The 20,567-nt window shown below is 36.3% G+C and overlaps 1 protein-coding gene across 6 annotated transcripts in view; it reads right to left on the minus strand.

Moving 5' to 3' along the window:
- Positions 1-20,567, minus strand: part of ATP11A (ATPase phospholipid transporting 11A) — a 122,374-nt gene that overhangs the window by 33,534 nt on the left and 68,273 nt on the right. For 5 of the 6 annotated variants that reach the window (XM_035317829.1, XM_035317836.1, XM_035317856.1 and 2 more), the window contains 8 exons: positions 16,043-16,132; positions 14,964-15,044; positions 11,343-11,450; positions 8,850-8,978; positions 7,889-7,992; positions 4,324-4,374; positions 1,998-2,062; positions 351-432 (listed from right to left, as the gene is read on the minus strand). In XM_035317829.1, the coding sequence (XP_035173720.1) occupies positions 351-432; positions 1,998-2,062; positions 4,324-4,374; positions 7,889-7,992; positions 8,850-8,978; positions 11,343-11,450; positions 14,964-15,044; positions 16,043-16,132 (710 nt within the window). The remainder of the gene's footprint in view (positions 1-350; positions 433-1,997; positions 2,063-4,323; positions 4,375-7,888; positions 7,993-8,849; positions 8,979-11,342; positions 11,451-14,963; positions 15,045-16,042; positions 16,133-20,567) is intronic. The other variant, XM_035317848.1, reaches the window with a different exon arrangement.

A 20,567-nucleotide genomic window follows, 5' to 3' on the forward strand; every position in this document is an offset into this window, starting at 1 on the left:
ATGTTAGGATACTGAAGAACATAACTGTGGAAAAACATCAGTAGGTATACGCTAACCAGTAAAAGAGAAGTCCACTGGAACAGCAAAGCTTAAAAAGGTAAGCACTGCACTAAGGTGGTTTCTCTTGAACATATAATGATAATAAAGTATGGAGAACCTCATCTGGAGTTATATAACTCATTTTATAAATCAAAAATGAAGCACACAAAAATGAAAAGTTTAAATCCTTTTACCTCTTTTTTTCTTTAAACCAATAAATCACATACTTTTAGCAAAATAAAAATATCCCCTTTTATTCACTATTCAAACATGCAGTTTTCCACCCCCAAAAGAAATATTGAAGTTTTTACTTTTCTACAGCAGAGCGTTTCTGTGATTTTGACTGGTAATTTAATGCCATCTTAGTTTCCATGCCAGTGTAGATAGCAACACCTGAAATTAGACAATTTGTTTTAATAAAGGTAGCACAGTACAATAACTTACTTTAATAACAATACAACTCACTAGATTATTATACCCTGTCATTTCTCTAAGTTTCCATGGTCTGAAGAAACAGGATACAGATTGGGATAATACTCAAACACTAAAAATTGCTTTAATATTTTGGTTCTTCAGGGGAAATTTTAAGAATGGCATTTCAGACGCCATTCCAGAGCCAAAGTTTCCAATTCCTTACATGTTCTCTGTTATGAATGAAAGCTAAAACAAAGCTGTATTTTGAATAAATCATCTTGTGTTTTTAAGTTCTTTTTTTTTTTTTTTTTTTTTGGCTTTAATTTTAGAATCTAAATTATAAGTTGTAAAAGAAAATTCAACAAGGGCTAAACAGGATACATCCAAGAAGAATAAGAGAAGGCTACTTATCTAGCTTTCCTCAGGAAAATCTAATGCTTTATGAAAAGAATGATCTTCTGATATTACTGAATTCCTGCTAATAATTCAGATTGAGAGACTAACCCTCAGAAGATTAAAAACAACTACAAAAAGCTGTAAATAAGAAAATGGATTTTAAGTGCATATTAAATCAGCACCCCTGCACACTAATAAAAGTAATATAGCTTAGGATATGGATCGTACTGGGGTAATGGCAAACACTGCGTGCGTTACACAGACCAGGAACAGCCGCTTATACATCTGTGCCTGATACACAATTTAACTGAGATCTTAAAATCATGCTCTGATGTTTACAGAAATGCTACAAATTAATTGTATTAGTTATCTATTTCAGATACCAATTAAAAGCAAAGAGGGCAACTTTAAATTAATGTATACTTCCTTTTTTTTTCAGAAAATGTTTTAAGATTTTGATGTTTTAGGCTGAGTACTTCATTGCTATTTATGATCTCTTTTTTGGAGTATGGAAGTTGTACGCTATAGAGGATGATTTGCACCCTTGTCCCTTTCATTATCAGCAAAGAGTTGTTTGTAACACTGCAACTATCCCTACCGCTGGGTTTGTTTGAAGAATATCAAAAACATCTATTTCATATTGTGCTTCCTATTTCTGTTAAAATATTAAAACATTTCCATGGAATGAAGACAGATCACACAAACAAAATACAGTGACTAGTGGAAAGTCTAATTTTGTGTCAGGAACTGTTTAGGTGGATTTTTTATTTATTTATCTTTTTTTTCCATCAGCCATATTTATGGGTATCTGTCTGTTTTGACAAGTGAGCAAAACAGATTTAAATTTTTTTATCAAGCTTATTACCTTGTTTGGAACAGCATTTATTCACAATGCTTGTTCAAAACCCAAATATTTACAGGAAGAATTTGAGTCGTCTCTACCCCTCCCCAAAATCTCTATAGTCATTGAACGTCATTAATGCTAACTTTATTGCATTTCTAGAAACAGTACGCCTTATTGACAAGTTGTAAATCAAGTGATTCAATAGAAATCATATTCTCGGTAGCAACTCTAGAATAGTAACTTTTTTTTTTTATGTCTGCTTATTACTTCAGCATTCAATGAAATCATCAACACAAATATTTACCAAAGATTTTTTCTGTATTCTTTAAAGTGGCTCCTCTAAGGAGCAGATTTTCGGATCCTAATGGCCTGCAAAAGACAAACATTACAAAATATAAGTATTTAGAAAGAGACAGCAGGCCTTAACGGAAGCCATCTAAGACAGGAAAGTAGTATTACTCAATTAATTTTATGTTGTGTGAAAAAAATAATAGGTGGTACTTAAAGCATTTAAGTGAGTATTTTTAAAACATATAGATACCTACAATTAAGCTAATAACCTCACAGTTCAAGTCCAGCATTAGCAATTTCATTTTGAAACATGTTGAGAAACCAATAACTTTCATTTCAACCATATATGTAGATACCTAAATAAAGATTCATCATCCTAATTGTAAGTTACTTACTTTTAAAAACACTAATTCATGTCTATTTTAAGCTTGTATAAACTATAGTTTCGTTCATGTTAGAGTTACTTATTAAGGACAATATGTTCTGCCCTTTCGTTTCAAGTATAAATGGTACATAAGGTATTGCTTGAAATTTGCTGTATACTATTCATAGCATAAAGATGAATATAGGTAAAATAATCTATTGAGAAGTAGGAATTACTGTAAGGATCCCCATGCAGTTTGAAATAGCATTTTGGAGCATATGTAATACAATCCATCATAGGAGTGCAAAAACAAGTACTACTTTACAGACAGACAACATGCACAATTGCACAGATGACATTTTAAACTACTGCCAGACTATTTATATAGCAATGGAAAAATAAAAATTAAAAATAATAAAAAATAAACTCAGTATTTTTGGATGTTGTTCAGTGTTCAAAAATAACTAAAAAAATAAAAATAAAAAATCAGGGAACTCTAAAACAAAAACCCCAGGGCTATATCTCTGATGTTCTGATGTAAAACCTGCTACTAGTTCCATTTAAACCTGTGGTGTTATGTTATGTGAATGATTTGGTAGTAAAACATTGTATCCTGATACAGTAAAAAATGCCAACAGTTCTACTAATAGCGCTGTCCAAGGAATACAAGCCTTAACACTACAAATTTTCTTCTTGGTCACAGTGTTGGACACACAGCAGGCTATTGCTGTTTTGATTAGAAAGGAAAGTGCTCTTTAAAAAGAAGAAAGGCAGCTTTCACAGCATACTGTAGCAATCTACTATTAAATGATGTATCACTCAATACGGAAAGGACAAGAGGATCCTCAGGAAAGGATTCCTCCAGCCTGGAAGCAGGCAGCTGTCGCTGCAACAGCTCACGAGGCCAGGGCTCTGCCTGACCCTCTTATCTGAGAGACCCCCAAGCAAGAACACAGCCCAGAACAGCTGAGAGAGACATGATCTGCTCTGGATGGTGATGAGATTTTCACTGCTTTGCAGTGCAGTCATAGATAGGTTTCATTTGGGATCACTGACATGCTCAGCAGCCAAATTTCCCCTCCTCTTTGCTTACTGAGTTAGAAAATTACCTATCTACAGACACACTGAGCTTAAGAAAGTACTTAGCTAGAATGAATTAACTTCCCACATGCTGGGACCTTGGATATAATCCAAGTGAGACAACTTTCCCTCCTATTGCTTTGCCTCTTTGTGGCAAGGGCCTGAACAAAAATCAGGTGCACAAAGTCTTTTACAGCAGATCTTATACAGAAGAGACATGAAGACTCCTGACACTTTTGTACTGCTTTATTTTTATTCTCTATTTGCCAAACAAAGATTGTCCTGGGCTACACTGACTGCTCCTTGAGGAGAATCTACCTAACTCACTTCAGGATGGAACTTATTTGCACAGGAGGCAGACCCTTCTAGGTGCCTGACCCAGGACAACAAATCATCATATACCACAAATAAAGTCTATTTTCTTGGATGTTGCCTTCTTGAACACACACAATGTTTAAGACTTCTTAGACAAATGTACAAATACAAATCCACCCTTCAGTAAAGCTAAACATGACGTTTGGTATGTCCAATATCCCCGAAGAAGAGGAAGAACAGAAGGAAGAAAAGGAAGAAGGAGAAGAAGGAGGACAAGAAAAGGAAGAAGAAAAGAAACACAAACACAAAGACCCCCTGCTAATGCAACAACATTATCAAAGTACTGTCAAAATACTCTCAACATCATTTGCAAGCTAAATACATACCAAATAAAAGCTCAAGGAAAAAGATTAAATATTTATGATATACACAATTACAGTCTATAGACTTTTAAGAGAAAAATATATCAATAAGACAAGACAGCACAATGTTGGTAAAACAAAAGTAATTCTCATTATTGATATCCTAACAATCAATCCTAACAGTGATTACATGTGTAGAAACTCTGTATTTTCCTTACCTTGCAGTAGGCTCATTACTATCATGGTAAATATTTATTCGACCAACAAATCTGCAAGGGAAATATACAAGTAGTTTTATACCAGTGCTAATTTCCGTATTGCTACGTGTATATCTCTCAATATTTCAAATTTTTTAATGTACAAGGACAGGTAATTCTCCTTATATACAGATCTATATACACCACACACATATAAAAACAAAGCAAGTTACTCTCACTTTTTATATCTTTAAAAAGTATGCGTGAGAACAGATTATTTTATTGAAAGCATGTATTAAAGTGAGCCAACAGCTTTCAATTGAATGTGCTCTGATTATCCAGGAAATAAACAAGAGCACATAGATATATGTATAGATAGAAAAATAAACAGAACAGAATGTCAGTGTAAAGTCTGTATAAAAAAAGCTATAAAAGAGTATAAAATTATGAATAAATCTTCTAATTAGACCTATTAGCAAGAATTAACAAGAAAATATTATTGAAACTATCTAAGGTAAGTAACAATGTAATTACTATCCTTTACAAATCTTAAAACCTACACCTGGGTTAAAACCAAACCAAAACAGAACAAACCAAAACAAATCAACAGCATAAAGCCAATAGGCAATTTTCCATCTAAATATCTCTAAGTACATTTTATCTGCATGTGGTGGATAGACCCCGGACTAAGCACTGACTGACTGCTTGCTCATTACCAGCAGCACAGGAGAGAAAACTGGAAGAGCAAAAGCAAGATATCAACAATTTACTAAGTGAAGGGGGAAAAAAAGCAAAGGCAAACGCTCACCAACCCCCATAAATAAACATCTCCAAGCAACAGAGAACACCCCCTGCCCACTGCTATGTTGCATGACATTAATATGGCACTGAGTATCCCTCTGGTCAGTTCAGGTCGTCTGTCCTGTCTGCTCCCAGCCTCTTGCACAACCCCAGCCTACTTGCTGGTGGGGCAGAGTGAAAAACAAAGAAAGCCGGAGAAATGGTTGGTAAAGACCATGCCGTTATGTGTCACATCCCACCCATAGGGCAGGCAGTTCAAAGGTACTACCAAGTAGACCCTACAGCCCTGCAAGGAAGAAGTTTAAAATGTTTTCTTCCTCCTGTATTCCGACAATGGCTGCTGGAATAGCTAGAGAGCTCTCGAAATGCCAGGTAACTGTTCATCAGTCAGAGAAGTGTTCTCTAAAGTTCCTGTAAGCACCAGGCTTCTCTGGGTTTTCACCTACGAATACCAGCTGAGGTGGCCTAAAGCAGTGGTCTCCGATCAGTAAAAATTTTTGAGCGTGCACCCACACTATAGGTATATTTCTTTATAAACTATATACATGTACTAAGTTGTATTAGTATGGTGTGTACATTATAAAACATAAAAAAATAGAACTTAAAAAGGGATGAGATAAAAATGAAATAAATTGTATTTTGTGTTAAAATTTATTAGTAGTAATATTCTTAGTGACAGCTACATGATTTAATACACTTCTTTATTTCTGAAAATTTGGGTTTAACACTTTGTGATTATTGAGGATTTTTTCTAGTACCCTTGAGGAGAACTAAGCACACATTTGTTCTTAAATATAGAAGGATTTAATGAATAATGCATTGGACACAGTCCTACCACGCTAAGCAGATCTACAAGGAGTCTGCAAAGATTCAACATTCCCTGTATACATTTGTGTCAGCACCAGTCACAGGAGGGTCGGCATGAGGCACCCTAACTCAGTGGTAAAGCAGCATTTTTACTTTTAAGGGACACATTAAGTGTGTTTATTTTTTCTAATGACAGACACTTTTCTTCACAGAAAAGGTTAGCAAACTCAGAACACTTGCCCCTTTGTAAAAGATAAATACGTAACATCTCTAAGCATGACAACTCTCTTAAGCGCTTTGCTAAATGGTATCACTGTACTTCTGTGTGGTACAAAGGATTTTCATGGTCACTCCCACCCCAGCTCATTATAAAGTATTGTAAAGATTCTATTTAAAGGTCTTGTTTTTGTAAAATTAACCAAATTTATGATATCCTGTAGTACTTTGTGTAATTCTGGCTCCAACCTCCTGACTGCAATAGCTTGTCTATTACTGATGCAGTGAATACATTTCACATGTGGTGCCAGCTCTGTAACCTTACTCTGGGATCCTTTTTCATATCACAGGAAGTATCTGCTCCACTAGTAGTCATGCTTGAACATTTTCTCTATAAGACACTGTTTTTATTAAAAAGTCATTTGTTGTTCAGAACATATCTTCTCTAGTATATCTTTATTATAGTAACTCACTAAAAAGTAGTTCTTTATGTATTCCATTATTGAAACAGAATCTAGAAATACCTTAACCTACAAAATATTAGAAATATCTGTACTTTCAGCCAACTGTACAGCAATATCCCATGCCGCATAATTTATTCTAATAATTCTAGTTTCTTTAGATCTTCAGCAATGTTTCCTATGCACCTTCCAACAGTATTTGCTGCCAAAGGAATATATTTCATTTTGTTGCCATATTGTTTTCTCTATTATTTCAGCCATCTTTCCTGTGGCAGGAAGAACAAGTGTTTCCCCAATGATATGTGGCTTTTCATCTTTCACTATTCAGGAAGGAAGTTGAGAGTCTTCTACAGATTTATTATTAAGTTTACTGAAATTTTCTAAAGTACTTTGTAAAGTATTGAGTACTGCATGACTTTAAACATAGATGAAAAAAAAAAAACGTGGAGGTTTGTCTTCATGGTCTGGATGCTTAGATTTTAATTGTCTTGATAATTGTGATGGTTTCATACTATCATTAACTATTTCCTCAAAACACATCATGCATGTAGGGTGGTGTTCATTGTTAACAACAGCAGATTAAAATCAATCTTCCAAATAGTCTTCACAATTCACAATTGTGAATAAAATACACAATTTTGAATTTGGCCAACTGCTAATGAAGAGTTCATAGTAACAGTAGAAGTGTTTGCTCTACCATTTTCTTGTTCTCTTGTGCTTGTGTTATTAGTATTAGCTTCAACCTGCAATTTCTTTGCCGGAATCTTTTTAAGCCACTTGTCCATTTTGTGAGGGTTAGTTTAGTTAGAACTAGACAATATAATGTGTAAAACCGCTTAACCAGGCACACACAAACCACCATGCTTCGCAATACACTGTAAGAGAACAAGCAAATTTGGGTGCCTGTCAACCTCTCCGCATCGTGGAACATCTACTCTTGCCTGAGGATACTTCGCAAACCGTGGACCCTCTGACATACAGACTGAATGAGTGTGTCAGTATCAAAACATACATTAAGTATGAGTAATACTTGATTTCTTTATTTTTTTTAGATTAAAAAATAAAGTAGAAGTTCTAAAATTGCCCTTGCACACCCCAATGAATCGTCTTGCACACTCCCTGGGGTCACTTTGGAGACCACTGCTCTAGAGAAGACCACTGAACTACCTGCATGGATGGTGACTAAACGGATTTCAAGCTCACTTTGGGGTCCCCTCTAACCATGCAGACACAGAAAGGATCTTTTAATGATGATATTGGTAGGGTACCTTAAATGAAAGAGGTAAGAATTATTTTCTTACTTATAAAGGTCAGGCTGAGGTTGTTCACATTCAATCGTAGCATGCAATGCATCAATTTCTTGTTCACTGTGAAATGCCTTTGTATCTTGAACAGCATAGTGAGTCTGGAATGAATAAAAAGGTGTAAGTAAGAAGAAAAAGAATAAGGACGGATATACTAAATATTAATATGCAGATATTAATATGCAGATTATTATTCACAGTTCACTGTGAAACAGACTTACTAGCTTTCACATAAGAAAGAGCTAATATTTCAAATAAGATGCACCTTTAAATGTTCCTTATTGGGAAGCTTCCTACATTATATGCAGGTACCTTGCAATATACTCACAAATCAGGTTAACGTGAAATTTAAGTGCAAAAATATTTGTGAATTATCTCTGTAATTTGCATGCCTATACTGAACACAGACAAAACTGCAAATAAGTATCACAGAATCACTGAACGGCTTGGGTTGGAAGGGACTTTAATGATCATACAGTTCCAACCCCCTGCCACAGGCATAGATGCCACCCACTAGATCAGGTTGCTCAAAGCCCCATCCAACCTGTCCTTGAACAACATCAAGGGATGAAGCATCCACAACTTCTGTGGAAAACCTTTTCCTGTGCCTCACCAACTCTCAGAGTAAAGATTCTTTTCCTTATAGCTAATCTAAACCTCCCCTCTTTTACTTTAAAACTGTTCTCCTTGTCATATCTCTAACTGCCTGCGTAAAAAGTTGCTCTCCATCTTTTTTGTAAGTCCCCTTTAAGTACTGAAAGGATGTTTTGAATCTTTTCATAAAATAATGTAACATTGAGAAAAAATTAGTCAACTGTCAGAAAGTTATACAAGTCAATGTATCTGCTCACAAATACATGCATTTAAGTTATATTATGTTCCATGTTAAAAAATAAAAAAATAAAAAAAGCAAAATGTAAACTTTGCCTTAAAAAGAAAATACAGAACATTTTATTACCTTATGACTGGATTCACCATCCAAACTAGCTGTCGTAACAAAACATGTTCCATCTCCTCTACTACTGGATAGAAATATTAAGTCACACGGGAATGTTTCATCTTCTTTTACCATCACAATATCTCCAACCTAGGGGAAAGAACATTTATCAGTCCTGTGTCACCTCAAATTTCAGCTTTTAAAAACAAAACCTATTCAAAAATTCAAATGTTTTAAAAATTCACCAATTTCTCTACACCAGGATGTTACCACAAGCGTAAAGAACTACAGAAATATCTATGAAAAAAATGAATTACACCTTGTGAAATGAATCAAGCTTGTACTACCCTTCCTCTCAGGATCTCAAGCCATTTTGCAAGTACTGTCTTTTTCAGCTTTGCAACATTATTTCAGAAACGGAAGATACCAGCTTTAAGAATAAATACAACAAACCATCTTTCCAAAAATAGCTGGAGATGTGGGCTACTCTCATTGGCTCTTGAGCATAAGCATCTTAGAATGTTATAATTAGAGACAATTGAAAAAAAACACTAAGAATTCCAAGTCTGGGAATTCCAAGTTCTGGCTGGGGCCAGCCTGAACAATATGGAGCCTTCATTCCAAAGAGCAGTGGAACCTGGCTGACTATTGCGTAAGTTGCCTAAAATGTGTCTCTAAGAAAACTTGCCTTTTTGCCACAAAATCATTAAACATTAAATCATCATTAAATCATAAAAACAGTGGCATGGTGAATTATAATAAAGCACTCAAAATGAGAACTTAGCAAAATCAGATAAAACACCGTTGGGGCATTATCTTGAATAAACTGTTAAAAGACAGAGAATCCACCTACTAGAACAAATTGTAAAAAATTGTAATTGTAATTAGTTTGATTTTGCTAGCCCTCTTTACCACTAAAAATATTCATTTAATTGTCAGCTAGCTAAAAACACAGTGACATTACTGCAAATTTAATCACCTCCAAAGACTGTACCTGGAGTTTTTCACGTTGCCACTGAAAATACACATCGGAAAATGAATTTTCAGATACAACTCAAAGACAAAAGAGTCTTCTTAGTTTTGTTTTTCAAACATCATAATGCTGAATGATCCTTATTATTTACTAATCAATATATCAAGATGTTCTCTGTAAACTATAGCATACAAATCAGTCTGCAAGCCAGGAGCAATCTATAATATAACAGCCTATTAAAACATAAATTAATAATCTAATTTGCAGTAGAAAAAAAGGCAGGAGTCAGGGAACAAACAGTAAACAAAATACCAACAAAAAGGTATCTTCTTAAAAGATAAAAGGTGTTTTTTTGACAACATTTGCTAATGTATCAGTTAAAAAGAAACCTCATATTTCAGCATTTTTTTTTAACCTCGTGTAATCAAATGTCCACAGGCTTTAGGGGCTGAAGGATCTGCCTTTATATGATCTAGTTTTTCTTGCATAATACAGGTCAGAGAACTTTGCCCTGTTACCCATAAACAGATACCCTCTCTACACAAGTATTTCCTATACTTGCCTCAGCTATCCTTTAGTTCTTTAAATACAATCTCTGAAAGGCAAAAAACTGAGGAGAATTTGAGAAAATATAGGCAATGGATTCATCATTGTAATAGAAATTCCAGTTATGTGGTACTTCACCATTTTTATTTAGAATGGATAACTGTTTAGGTATGCACATGAAATATAGAGCACATCATGTTTTTTATTTTATTTTATTGCCTGGAAGCTCTAGGCAAAAGTTACCACACTCAAAGGAATGGAAAGCAGAAAGGAAAGCAGAAAGGATGTGAGCCCTGTAGAGCTATTTATGCGCAAACAGGGCAGAGCAGAAAAAGATATTCCTAACAGAGATATGAGAAATAAGGAAACCCCAAACAAATACCTATCATATTTGCTAAGTTCTAAAGATTATAAGGATGACAAGTGCATCTAAGCATCAGAAAGAGAAACAAACAACAAAAAAAAAAAACACAGACACATTTATTTCTGAAAATAACCTTCAAAAAACCAGGAAAGGAACGCAGAAGCATTCAGAAGCCCAATGAAGAGGTTGTGATTTTGGGTAATGAAGAAAGTATTCTGTATGTGTTGTATTTTCTCTATAAGAAATAGGACAAATTGATAGGGTTGACTATCATAATTGGGCTTAAATAACTTACTAATGTGCATACCCACAGAGAACCGCAAATGGAGAAAAGACAAAGGACAAATATCATGAGTGAAACATTCCATTAAAAAAAAACAGAAAATGAAAGCAGAGTTATGAGAAAAGAGTTAAAGATAAAGCAGAAACTTGTTTAACTTCTTAAAATACTTTTCTCAGACACATTCAATTAAAAAATAGGTTATTGAAGGTCTATTTCATGGAGACCACCATGAAATGTAATAAATACATTTTCTACACTACATTCCTTTGTCTTTTTTTTTTTTTTTTTTTTACTAGAAGTGCAAAGTAAAGCCTGACTCCTGAAGTCTATTAAGTCATAGTTACTTACTCTCAATTTTCGGCTTTGCTTTCTAACCAGTTTACCATGTTGAATGAAATGAACAGGGCATTGGTTCATTGCATTGTCAGCTTTATGTCGAAGCCAATCTTCATAACCCTAGAAAACAGTGAAATGGAATGACGCAGTGATGCACATTTGGCTATAAAGACACAGAACAGCTCTATCTTGCAACAAAAATTAAAAAAAAATAAAAATTATCATTAGCCAAAATAAAGAACATGAAAAGATTTTCGCTAGAACAAATGAAATTGTGATACGGTCATGTTGGACATATGAGAAAGAGCATTCACAGTTACAATCAAACAACAAAATTATATATTTTAATGACATTTTGATAAATAGGGATGTCTATAATATAAAGAAAAAAATATATTTTTTGAGTGACCGTCTTTTGTTCACATTTTATTGACTATTGATTAAGTGCAAAGTAATTATAGAAGTTGCTGCTGAAAAGGTAGATGTGGAGAAAATGTATTTTGGAAGACTGGGACTCCACATTGAAGGATGATCAAGTGAGACCATGCCTGAAGGTGGTCATATTTCCTGACTGTTCACTTATGTCAAACCTTTTAACCCTACATACAATTCATTAATACTGAAGAATTTTGTTTGCAGAGACTTTGCAGACTAACCTATTTTGATTGCCCAATTATCTTACAAATTTGTGTTTTATAAAAAAAAGTCAAAGTAAAGGACAAAGAGTCTTTAACTTTCCATTTGAAAAGTCCTGCAGTGGGTTAAAGACTGGAACTGACAAAGGCCCCCGTGCTTAAGACATGGAATATACCACTTGTACTCCATAAAAATTTTTACATCTAACTCTCTTGGGCACATTTGAAAATCAAGTGCAGCACAAAAGTATCACTAGCCTGAATGCTCTCAGAGATAATATGGGAACTCACTTTATAACTCCGGAGTAATACAGAAGCTGGTACAGCTGTTCAACAGGCCCCAAAGTCTACACTAGCTGTTTGAAGAAAGACCCAGGGAGATACAAGTCCAGTACTATGCACAGCATGTCATAATCCAGGCTTTGATGGACCACTGTTGAACTACATTAAGACTCTTAAGTGCAACAATTAAAATAGTAAGAGTAGGAAAGTATACCTAAATTACTAGCCATTGCTTTCATTTACCATAACTTTTGCTCATCAAGAGGTGAATCCTACAACAGGATATACTCTACTCTTGTATAGTTAACACTACAAAGAAATGAAAACACTACCCTGTAGGTTTTTTTGAAAACTTATGTAGGAAAATTTCTGCATTTAGTATGAAGACAATGAAGGTAGTCAGTATCCTATTAAGGGACAATCAAAACTACCCTCTGTGGTGGGTCTGGTTGGGATGGAGTTAACTTTCTTCATAGCAGCCCATATGCTGCTGTGCTTTGCATTTGGGATTAAAGCAGTATGGTTATACCCCAAACGTTTGGTGATTGCTGAACAGGGATTGCAGTGCATCGAGGCTTTCTATCTAACCTCCCTCCTCCCCAAAAGGCCAGTAGGTTCTGCGTGGGCAAGAGGCTGGGAGCTGACAATGCCTGAACAGCAGATCCCAACTGACCAAAGAGATATTCCATGCCAGTGTGGTGTGCTTGAAAAGAAAAACTCAGGGAAAAGAAGAGGAAGGGGGGACATTTGTGGTGATGGTGTTTGTCTTCCCAGGCAAGCATGAAGCATGATGACGCCCTGCGCTTTAGGATGTGGGTGGACATCTGCCTGCAGATAGGAAGTAGTTCATGAATTCCTCTTTTTACTTTGCTGGCGTGCACAGCTTTTGCTTTCCCTATGAAATCATCATTAACTTAATTGATGTGTCTTTTGCCTTCCTTCTCTTTCTCCCCATTGCACAGGAGAGGGGACTGAGTAAGAGTCTGCTGGCCAGGGTCAACCCACAACATCCTCATTTTTGTTACGGTTTTAGCCATCATAGTCCTGGAGCGTGACTAAAGATAGGTAGTACAGAACCCCCATATAGAAGTTTTGAGCTAAAATTTGGAGCATTCTGACACAGACACTGCCTTGATACCCAACTTCCTCATTAAACCTTTTTTTTTTTTTGCCAAAAGGCAGAATATTAATACTGAAGCACAAAATAATAGACGTTTCTTGTGCCCATTAAGAGTGTTAATTCCTTTGAGTGGCCCAGTAAAAGATGCTGAACATCAAGCTGCTTGCACAAATTTTGCTTACACATTCACATCCTATTTGCTGGTTTTATCTTGCTGCTATGTGGGAAAAATACTTTCTGTCTGGGCCCACTGACAGAGTGAAGATTGAACCATGCAATGAAATTCACTGAGCCACTAAGTTCTTACACTGATGCCTGTCATGCAAGAGCAATTATCATTAGATTGGACTGAAGGCAAAAAGCCAAACAAATAATAGAAATACTCTAAAGACCAATATCTGTGACTATTACTTTGGAAGCCCAGAGTTTTAGAAACTGTTCGTGGCTATACTGAAATGGTAATGAAGTAAATGAAAATGAAGAATGCAATACGTACTGCTCATAAACTCACTTGCTAATTTAAATCCAGTAAAAATTTCGGTGAGTTAAATTTGTACTTGCAAGGTTTATGCAGGATAAGGTATTCTCTGTCCTTCTGCAGCTGGCCTGAAACTGCTAAAGTCAACAAATTTGGGTCCAGCTCAATCAACAGATACGCAACCATGCTCATTCCTGATTCAATTCTGACCCAGACCAAGCTCTGATAATGCATAGATCTGATCACTCTGTCTCCATATGAATTAAAACATTCTATATTCATCTGTGAGTCCGCTAATTTCAATAAGATTCCATCTACGTTTAAGGGTTCTTGTTAACAGGAACACTGCAGCATTTGGGTTCCAGGTGAAAAACTACCTAAATATTTTCCTTCTGGTAGTACTAGCTTGAAAATGGAGTAACAAACCTGTACAATCCCTTACCTGTATTATGCAATTTAAATTGAACAAACCAACTTTTATTAGGATCTTTTATACTCTATGATGTGGCAATAACAGATTTCTAAAAATTACTTCAATTGGATTAATTTTCACATTAAAAATTAGATAATACTGTAACATCTTTTCAATGCTAATCTGCAGAAAGTACAGCAGCTATCATTACCATCAACATACACTGAAGACTTGAGCCAAAATAATTTTTATTATCTCTTCATTCCATAGCAGCTACAGAAATCTCAAAGGTAAAAGAAAGGAGATTTATCTTATATTTTTTTCTTGTTCTTCCTAAACTCATTTTGAGTAACTGTGGAAAAATGTAACAGGATGTGGAGAGCTACTCAGAAATAGACAAAAGTCAAAGTAAACACACGAGTGTTGAGTAAACACAAGAATGTAAGTGATTCCTTGGAACACAAGGAATTACAAAATAATTTATAAGCTTGTGTTGAGCTTATAGTGAGCTCATAGATGAGCTTAGTGAGACATCATCATGTACAAAAACTTCTCCTTTAACTGAGTAAGAAAAAATACTTTCCTGTCAAAGGTCATCACAATAATTCTATAGGCATTTCCCTGAGACAGTCTAACACAAAAAGGTGGGGTTAAAATGAAATGCTAAACAAATAAAAAAGTTATCTTTAGTTTTACTTTCGCTCACCTGTTTGATAGCTGTTACAGTGATGACAAATAAAAGTGGAAGTCCGCTTGTAACTGGACTAGTTGGTGTATCAATAATTAACTGCAACAAAAGGAACAAATACCTTTGGGTTACATTTTTATGAATGTAAGCAGTGAATTATTCAGACAAGATGTTTCAAGTAATGTTTTCACCAGTATGTTACAAAGTACCAAGGACCTTTAATTATAAAGAACAGTACTTTAATACAATTTTAAGGATTTTAGGAAGCTTTGGAGGAAAAACCACTGAGCAGCATTTGAAATCAGCATACTGCTGTTTTCAAATGTTATACAACACAGCTGTTCTTAAGTACACAAGGAGTAAATCCTGAAATACTGAGCTGTGTGTTCTGTAATTATATAAGAAAGAGGTAGAATCCGGAGGAAATTAAGTTATTCTGACAATCTGCACAGTTTTTCTTTCCATGCAGTCTAGCGTGCCAAGTAATAGAACTTTTCACTTAATCAATTTTTATTGTTTAATACATTTAAGTGTTGTGAATGGTTCAGAATAAAGACATCGAGAAAGCAGCAAACAAATTACTTGAGATAATAACTACAAAAATAAATATTTTATGTATTATGCTAAGCAAGAATTATATAAGCATCCATAATTTATTTTCTCTACAGGCCTCGATAACTGTGCAGTTGAAAAATTTCTGCCATGAGATGATTCTGTTATTAAAAAATGTAACTTTTAGCATATCTAATAATATCTTATTATCAACATAATTTATAACAATGCTTTTACTAATCTGGATGCTTGTTTACTACAAAATAAAAAAAATAAAATGACACTCATATTCAACTTCATTAAGATATGCCTCGCCATTCAATTATCAAAACAGTTATGGTGTCAATTTTTCTTTAGGTTAGACTCACATTTGCAGCCTGGGAATGAAATAAAACCCTTTTTGTCGCATCAACAATTCAAAAACCTATCCAAGTTCACCCATTTACCTCCCCAGTCATAAAAAAAACATTGGATTTTTTAACCTTTTTCAGTTTGCTTTTTTTAGGAAGAATCCAGAAATTTATTTTAAAATGGGGATAGCTTACCTGAACAAGAAAAATGATGAGAAAATAGAAGTTAGCTATTCTTCTGAACTGCTCAAACAAATTTTTCGGTATAAAGTTCCAAAATGTGTACTGAAAACAAATGTACAGATTATCACTGTTTGTGAGAGAAATATTATTCACATCTTTAGTTCAAACCATCAGACAAATTCAGAAGTCACAATCTAAGATTAAATTAGAGTAAAAATTGTCTTATTTTTGTTACTTTATTTAATAGTTCACTGATATGGAATCTTAATTGAAATCACATATTCCTGGAATCATATCATTTGCTTCAGGTAGGACTTTCTGAACTGTGATAATTTTGGTACTAGGGACTTAAGGTTTTTGAACAGTAACAACGCTCAGACGAAGATTCAATTACAGAACAGCTCATTTGAAGATATCAAAGGATTTTTAAAAACATCTTAGTAGCTTCTAACATTGTTTTTAATTCACTTCCATTTTATACACGTGACTTGAGGAGGTAGGTGGCACTCAGAGGTAACTAGGAAGTCATAGCAAACTGAGTACTAAATAAAAGTTGCCAGCCCCAGTTCCTTGATTTTGATGCAAACATACTTCTCAAAATAAACTACAGCGCTGCATGAGAGTACGTGGCTGGATATTTCTCTAATCTTACAAATACCTAAAGCTTAATAAAATAAGAAGCAGTACATAAAAGCGCAAACTGAAAATACAAAAATTTCAAAGAAAAAAACAAAATAGTTAGGGAGGAAGAACATTCTGTCATTTAGTTCCTTCCCTTGCCCCGCAGGGGGTTTAACCTTACTTCGCTTATACAGCTCACTGTGTAGCTCCAAAAACTGGATCAGAGCATTGCTTTTTGGAATGCATGTGAAAAATGTCATCTAGAACTGAGTGAAAATGTATGAAAAACTGATTAAGAAAAGTAACACTATTATCTTATTATTCAAATTTTCATTTCATATATCATAAAATGACAACTCCAATGTAACTTTTGTTTTGAAGAAGACAGGCTAAAAAGCCTCCACTAATTATTTGCTCAGATTACACTGATAATACTGTTATGCAAATTATGCAATGAGCTATACATCTTCTGACTCTGGCCCTGAAAGCAAAGACAACCAGTTCCACCTGAGGGTAAAAAGGATCCCCAAGAAACATGCCACCTTTGTATGTGAAACCCCTACCATGCAGACTATAGAATCACAGAAGCACAGAATCACAGAATGGTTTGGGTTGGAAGGGACCTTAAAGCCCACCTAGTTCCAACCCCCTGCCACAGACAAGGACACCTCCCACCAGACCAGGTTACCCAAAGCCCCATCCAGCCTGGCCTTGAACACCTCCAGGGATGGGGCATCCACAGCTTCTCTGGGCAGCCCATGCCAGTGCCCCACCGTCTTATGAGGGAAGAATTTCTTATCTAACCTAGATCTACCCTCTCTTAGTTTAAAGCCATTATTCCTTGTGCTATCACCACACTCCCTGACAAATAGCCTCCCTCCTTCTTTCCTGTAGCCCTCTTTGGATACTTGAAGACCACTGTAAGGTCTCCCTGGAGCCTTCTCTCCTCTGGGCTGAACAACCCCAACTCTCTCAGTATATCCTCCTCACAGGAGAGGTGCTCCAGCCCTCTGATCATCCTCGTGGCCCTCCTCTGAACTCAATCCAACAGTCCCACGTCCTTTTTAAGCGGGGGGCCCCAGAGTTGAATGCAACACTGTGGGATCTTGTGAGAGCAGAGTAGAGGGAGAGAATCACCTCCCTCCCCTGCTGGCCACACTGCTTTTGATTCAGCCCAGGATACCGTTGGCTTTCTGAGCTGCAAGCTTTCATTCAGCATTTCATTTACCAACACCCACATGTCCTTCTCCACAGTACCATTCTCAATCCATTCATTTCCCAGTCTGTACTCATGTTAGGAATTTTCCTGAACCAGGTGCAGCACCTTGCCCATGGCCTTGTTGAATTTCCTGAGGTTCATGTGGGCCCACTTCTCAAGCCTGTCCAGGTCCCTCTGGGTGGCATCCTTTCTTTGTCACATCAACTGCATCACTCGGCTTGGTGTCATCCACAAAGCTGCTGATGGTGAACTCAGTCCCACTGTCCATGTCACTGACAAAGATGTTTAATAATACCAGTCCCAATACAGACCCCTGAGTAACCCTTTTATTTATTTGGGTTTAAAGCCTGCACATGTGTAGCTCATAGGAACAAAACGTTCTTTTTCTATGATGTCCCAAAAATCAGTATATATTCCAAATATTCCCTAAGCAAGCACTTACACTGCTTAAGAAGTTATTTAAATATTGTATCACCTATTAGTGAGCCAAAACCCATGCAGACATGAGCTGGGAAGTCAAGTGCTCTCCTCTTGCAATCAGAATACCTACATTGAACTGGAATGCTATTCACACTGCCCACTACCCAGCTACTTGCTTTGGCTGCAGAGTTTTAAAAAGAACTGGTTAGACTTGATTAAGAATTTTCCTTGTACAATGGTCCCAATCATTTAAAGCTGCTGCTGTGATATGTGACAATACAGAGAAGGGAAGTCCCACACAGGGTTTCTGCCTGGTAGTGACAGACAGCACTATCAGCAACAAGGAAACCTGTTCCTTTTAATCTTAGAGATATGTACATCAGTAAGAAGCTGAAGTGGTGATAGTGATACAGACACACCAACAAATTATAAGTTAGCACACCACTATAGCTGACTGCGGTGGTGATCTCACCAGCACTCTTCAATGGCCACCCACAGCAATAAAGCTCCAACTGGTTGGTTTTGTACCTCTGATGACTCTAGGCACAGAGATTGCAAGCCACAACAGAGACATCCAAATAATCTATTTTTTCCTATTTCTCCATTATCAAAACACCAGATTTCTTCTCTAATTTCGGAAAACGACATGCGTAAAATTGTATGTAGTGTAACGCAACTTAAACTTACAATTCCAGTCATGGAAAGACGGGATTAAGTCAACCATGGCTTGAGATGAACCTATTCAGAGTTGGGTTTGTTGCCTGGTATACTACAGCTTTTGACGCGCATGTAGAGGGAACACGCTAGGTCTATACTTAGAAGAATGTATCCCTGGACTGCAGAAATGATGCCAGATCTTTTACTACACATTTTGGCTACTCCAGCGTTCAGAAAACATCCTAAGAAGTGAAACAACTTAAGAGAAGGTTATCACGTGAAATCTTCCCAGAAGCATTACTACTGTAACTAAACAAAATTAGTGGCTCAGAAGAGGTTCTTAGAGGCTCCTAACCACTTCTTTGTTACCGCTGGCCCCTACAGTTTGACAAATAGTTTAAACCTACCAAACATCTCTCTGTTGCAAAAATATAAACTGGACTGGGCCATGTAAAGTGTACTTTGAAGTGTCATCTTCAGTTACTTTATATCATGTAAATGATGGTGTGTAAGAATGAACTGGTTACAGTAATTCCGTATTTTCATCATTAGCTTTGATTAATTACAAAATGTCTCTTTTCTAATCTTAATGGATTTATTTCCTTATGAATCTTTGCTTGCAGAAAAGAAAAAAATAGGTTTCAGTGAAAAACTGCTTGCATTTTTCTGTTTTGCAATAACTTTCTGTTTAAATGTGCTACTGTGTTTAAATATGTGCTGGTAACATACTTTTGTGATGAGATATTTAAAGCACCAGAAAGTCAAGTAAGTTAGTTAAAACAACAATCTATATAAAAGTTTGAATGTTCATCTTTACCCAAAGTAAGTCTACTGCTTTCCCAGTGAAGCAGTGTTCTTTCCTGCAGCTTCCCCTTTGCTCAGCATCTCTCTTACCTCAATAAATATGAACCTACTGGGAGCAGACCATTTTCAGAAAATCATAGGAAGGTTTGGGTTGGTCAGGACCCTCAAGGATCATCTAGTTCTAACCTCCCCATGCCATGATTAGGGACAGCTCCCACCAGACCAGGTTACCCAAAGCCCCATCCAGCCTGGCCTTAAACACTTCCAGGGATGGGGCATCCACAGCTTCTCTGGGACACCTGTGCCAGTGCCTCACCACCCTCAGCAACAATGATTTTTTTTCCTTTTATCTAATCTAAATCTACCCTCTTTCAGTTTAAAGCCATTCCCCCTTGTCCTATCACCACCCCCTGAGAAGGAGTTCCTCTCCAGCTTTCCTGTAGCCCCCTTTAGGTACTGGAAGGCTGCTGTAAGGTCTCCCTGGAGCCTTCTCTTCTCCAGGCTGAACATCCCCAGCTCTCTCAGCCTGTCTTCATCGGGGAGTTGCTCCAGCCCTCTGATCATCCTCATTGTTCTCCTCTGAACTCACTCCAAGAGCTTCTTGTGCTTGGGACCCCAGAACTGGATGCAGCACTCCAGGTGGGATCTTGCTATACAGGAGCAGAGGGGGAGAATCACCTCCCTTGCCCTGCTGGCAACGCTTCTGTTGATGCAGCACAGGATATGACTGGCTTTCTGGGCTGCAAGTGCACATTTTTATGGTCTGAGAGATGTTATGTAAAATGATGAAATGGATGCTCCTTTTAACACAAAGTG

Source organism: Oxyura jamaicensis, chromosome 1, assembly GCF_011077185.1.
Source record: "Oxyura jamaicensis isolate SHBP4307 breed ruddy duck chromosome 1, BPBGC_Ojam_1.0, whole genome shotgun sequence".
NCBI lineage: Eukaryota > Metazoa > Chordata > Aves > Anseriformes > Anatidae > Oxyura > Oxyura jamaicensis.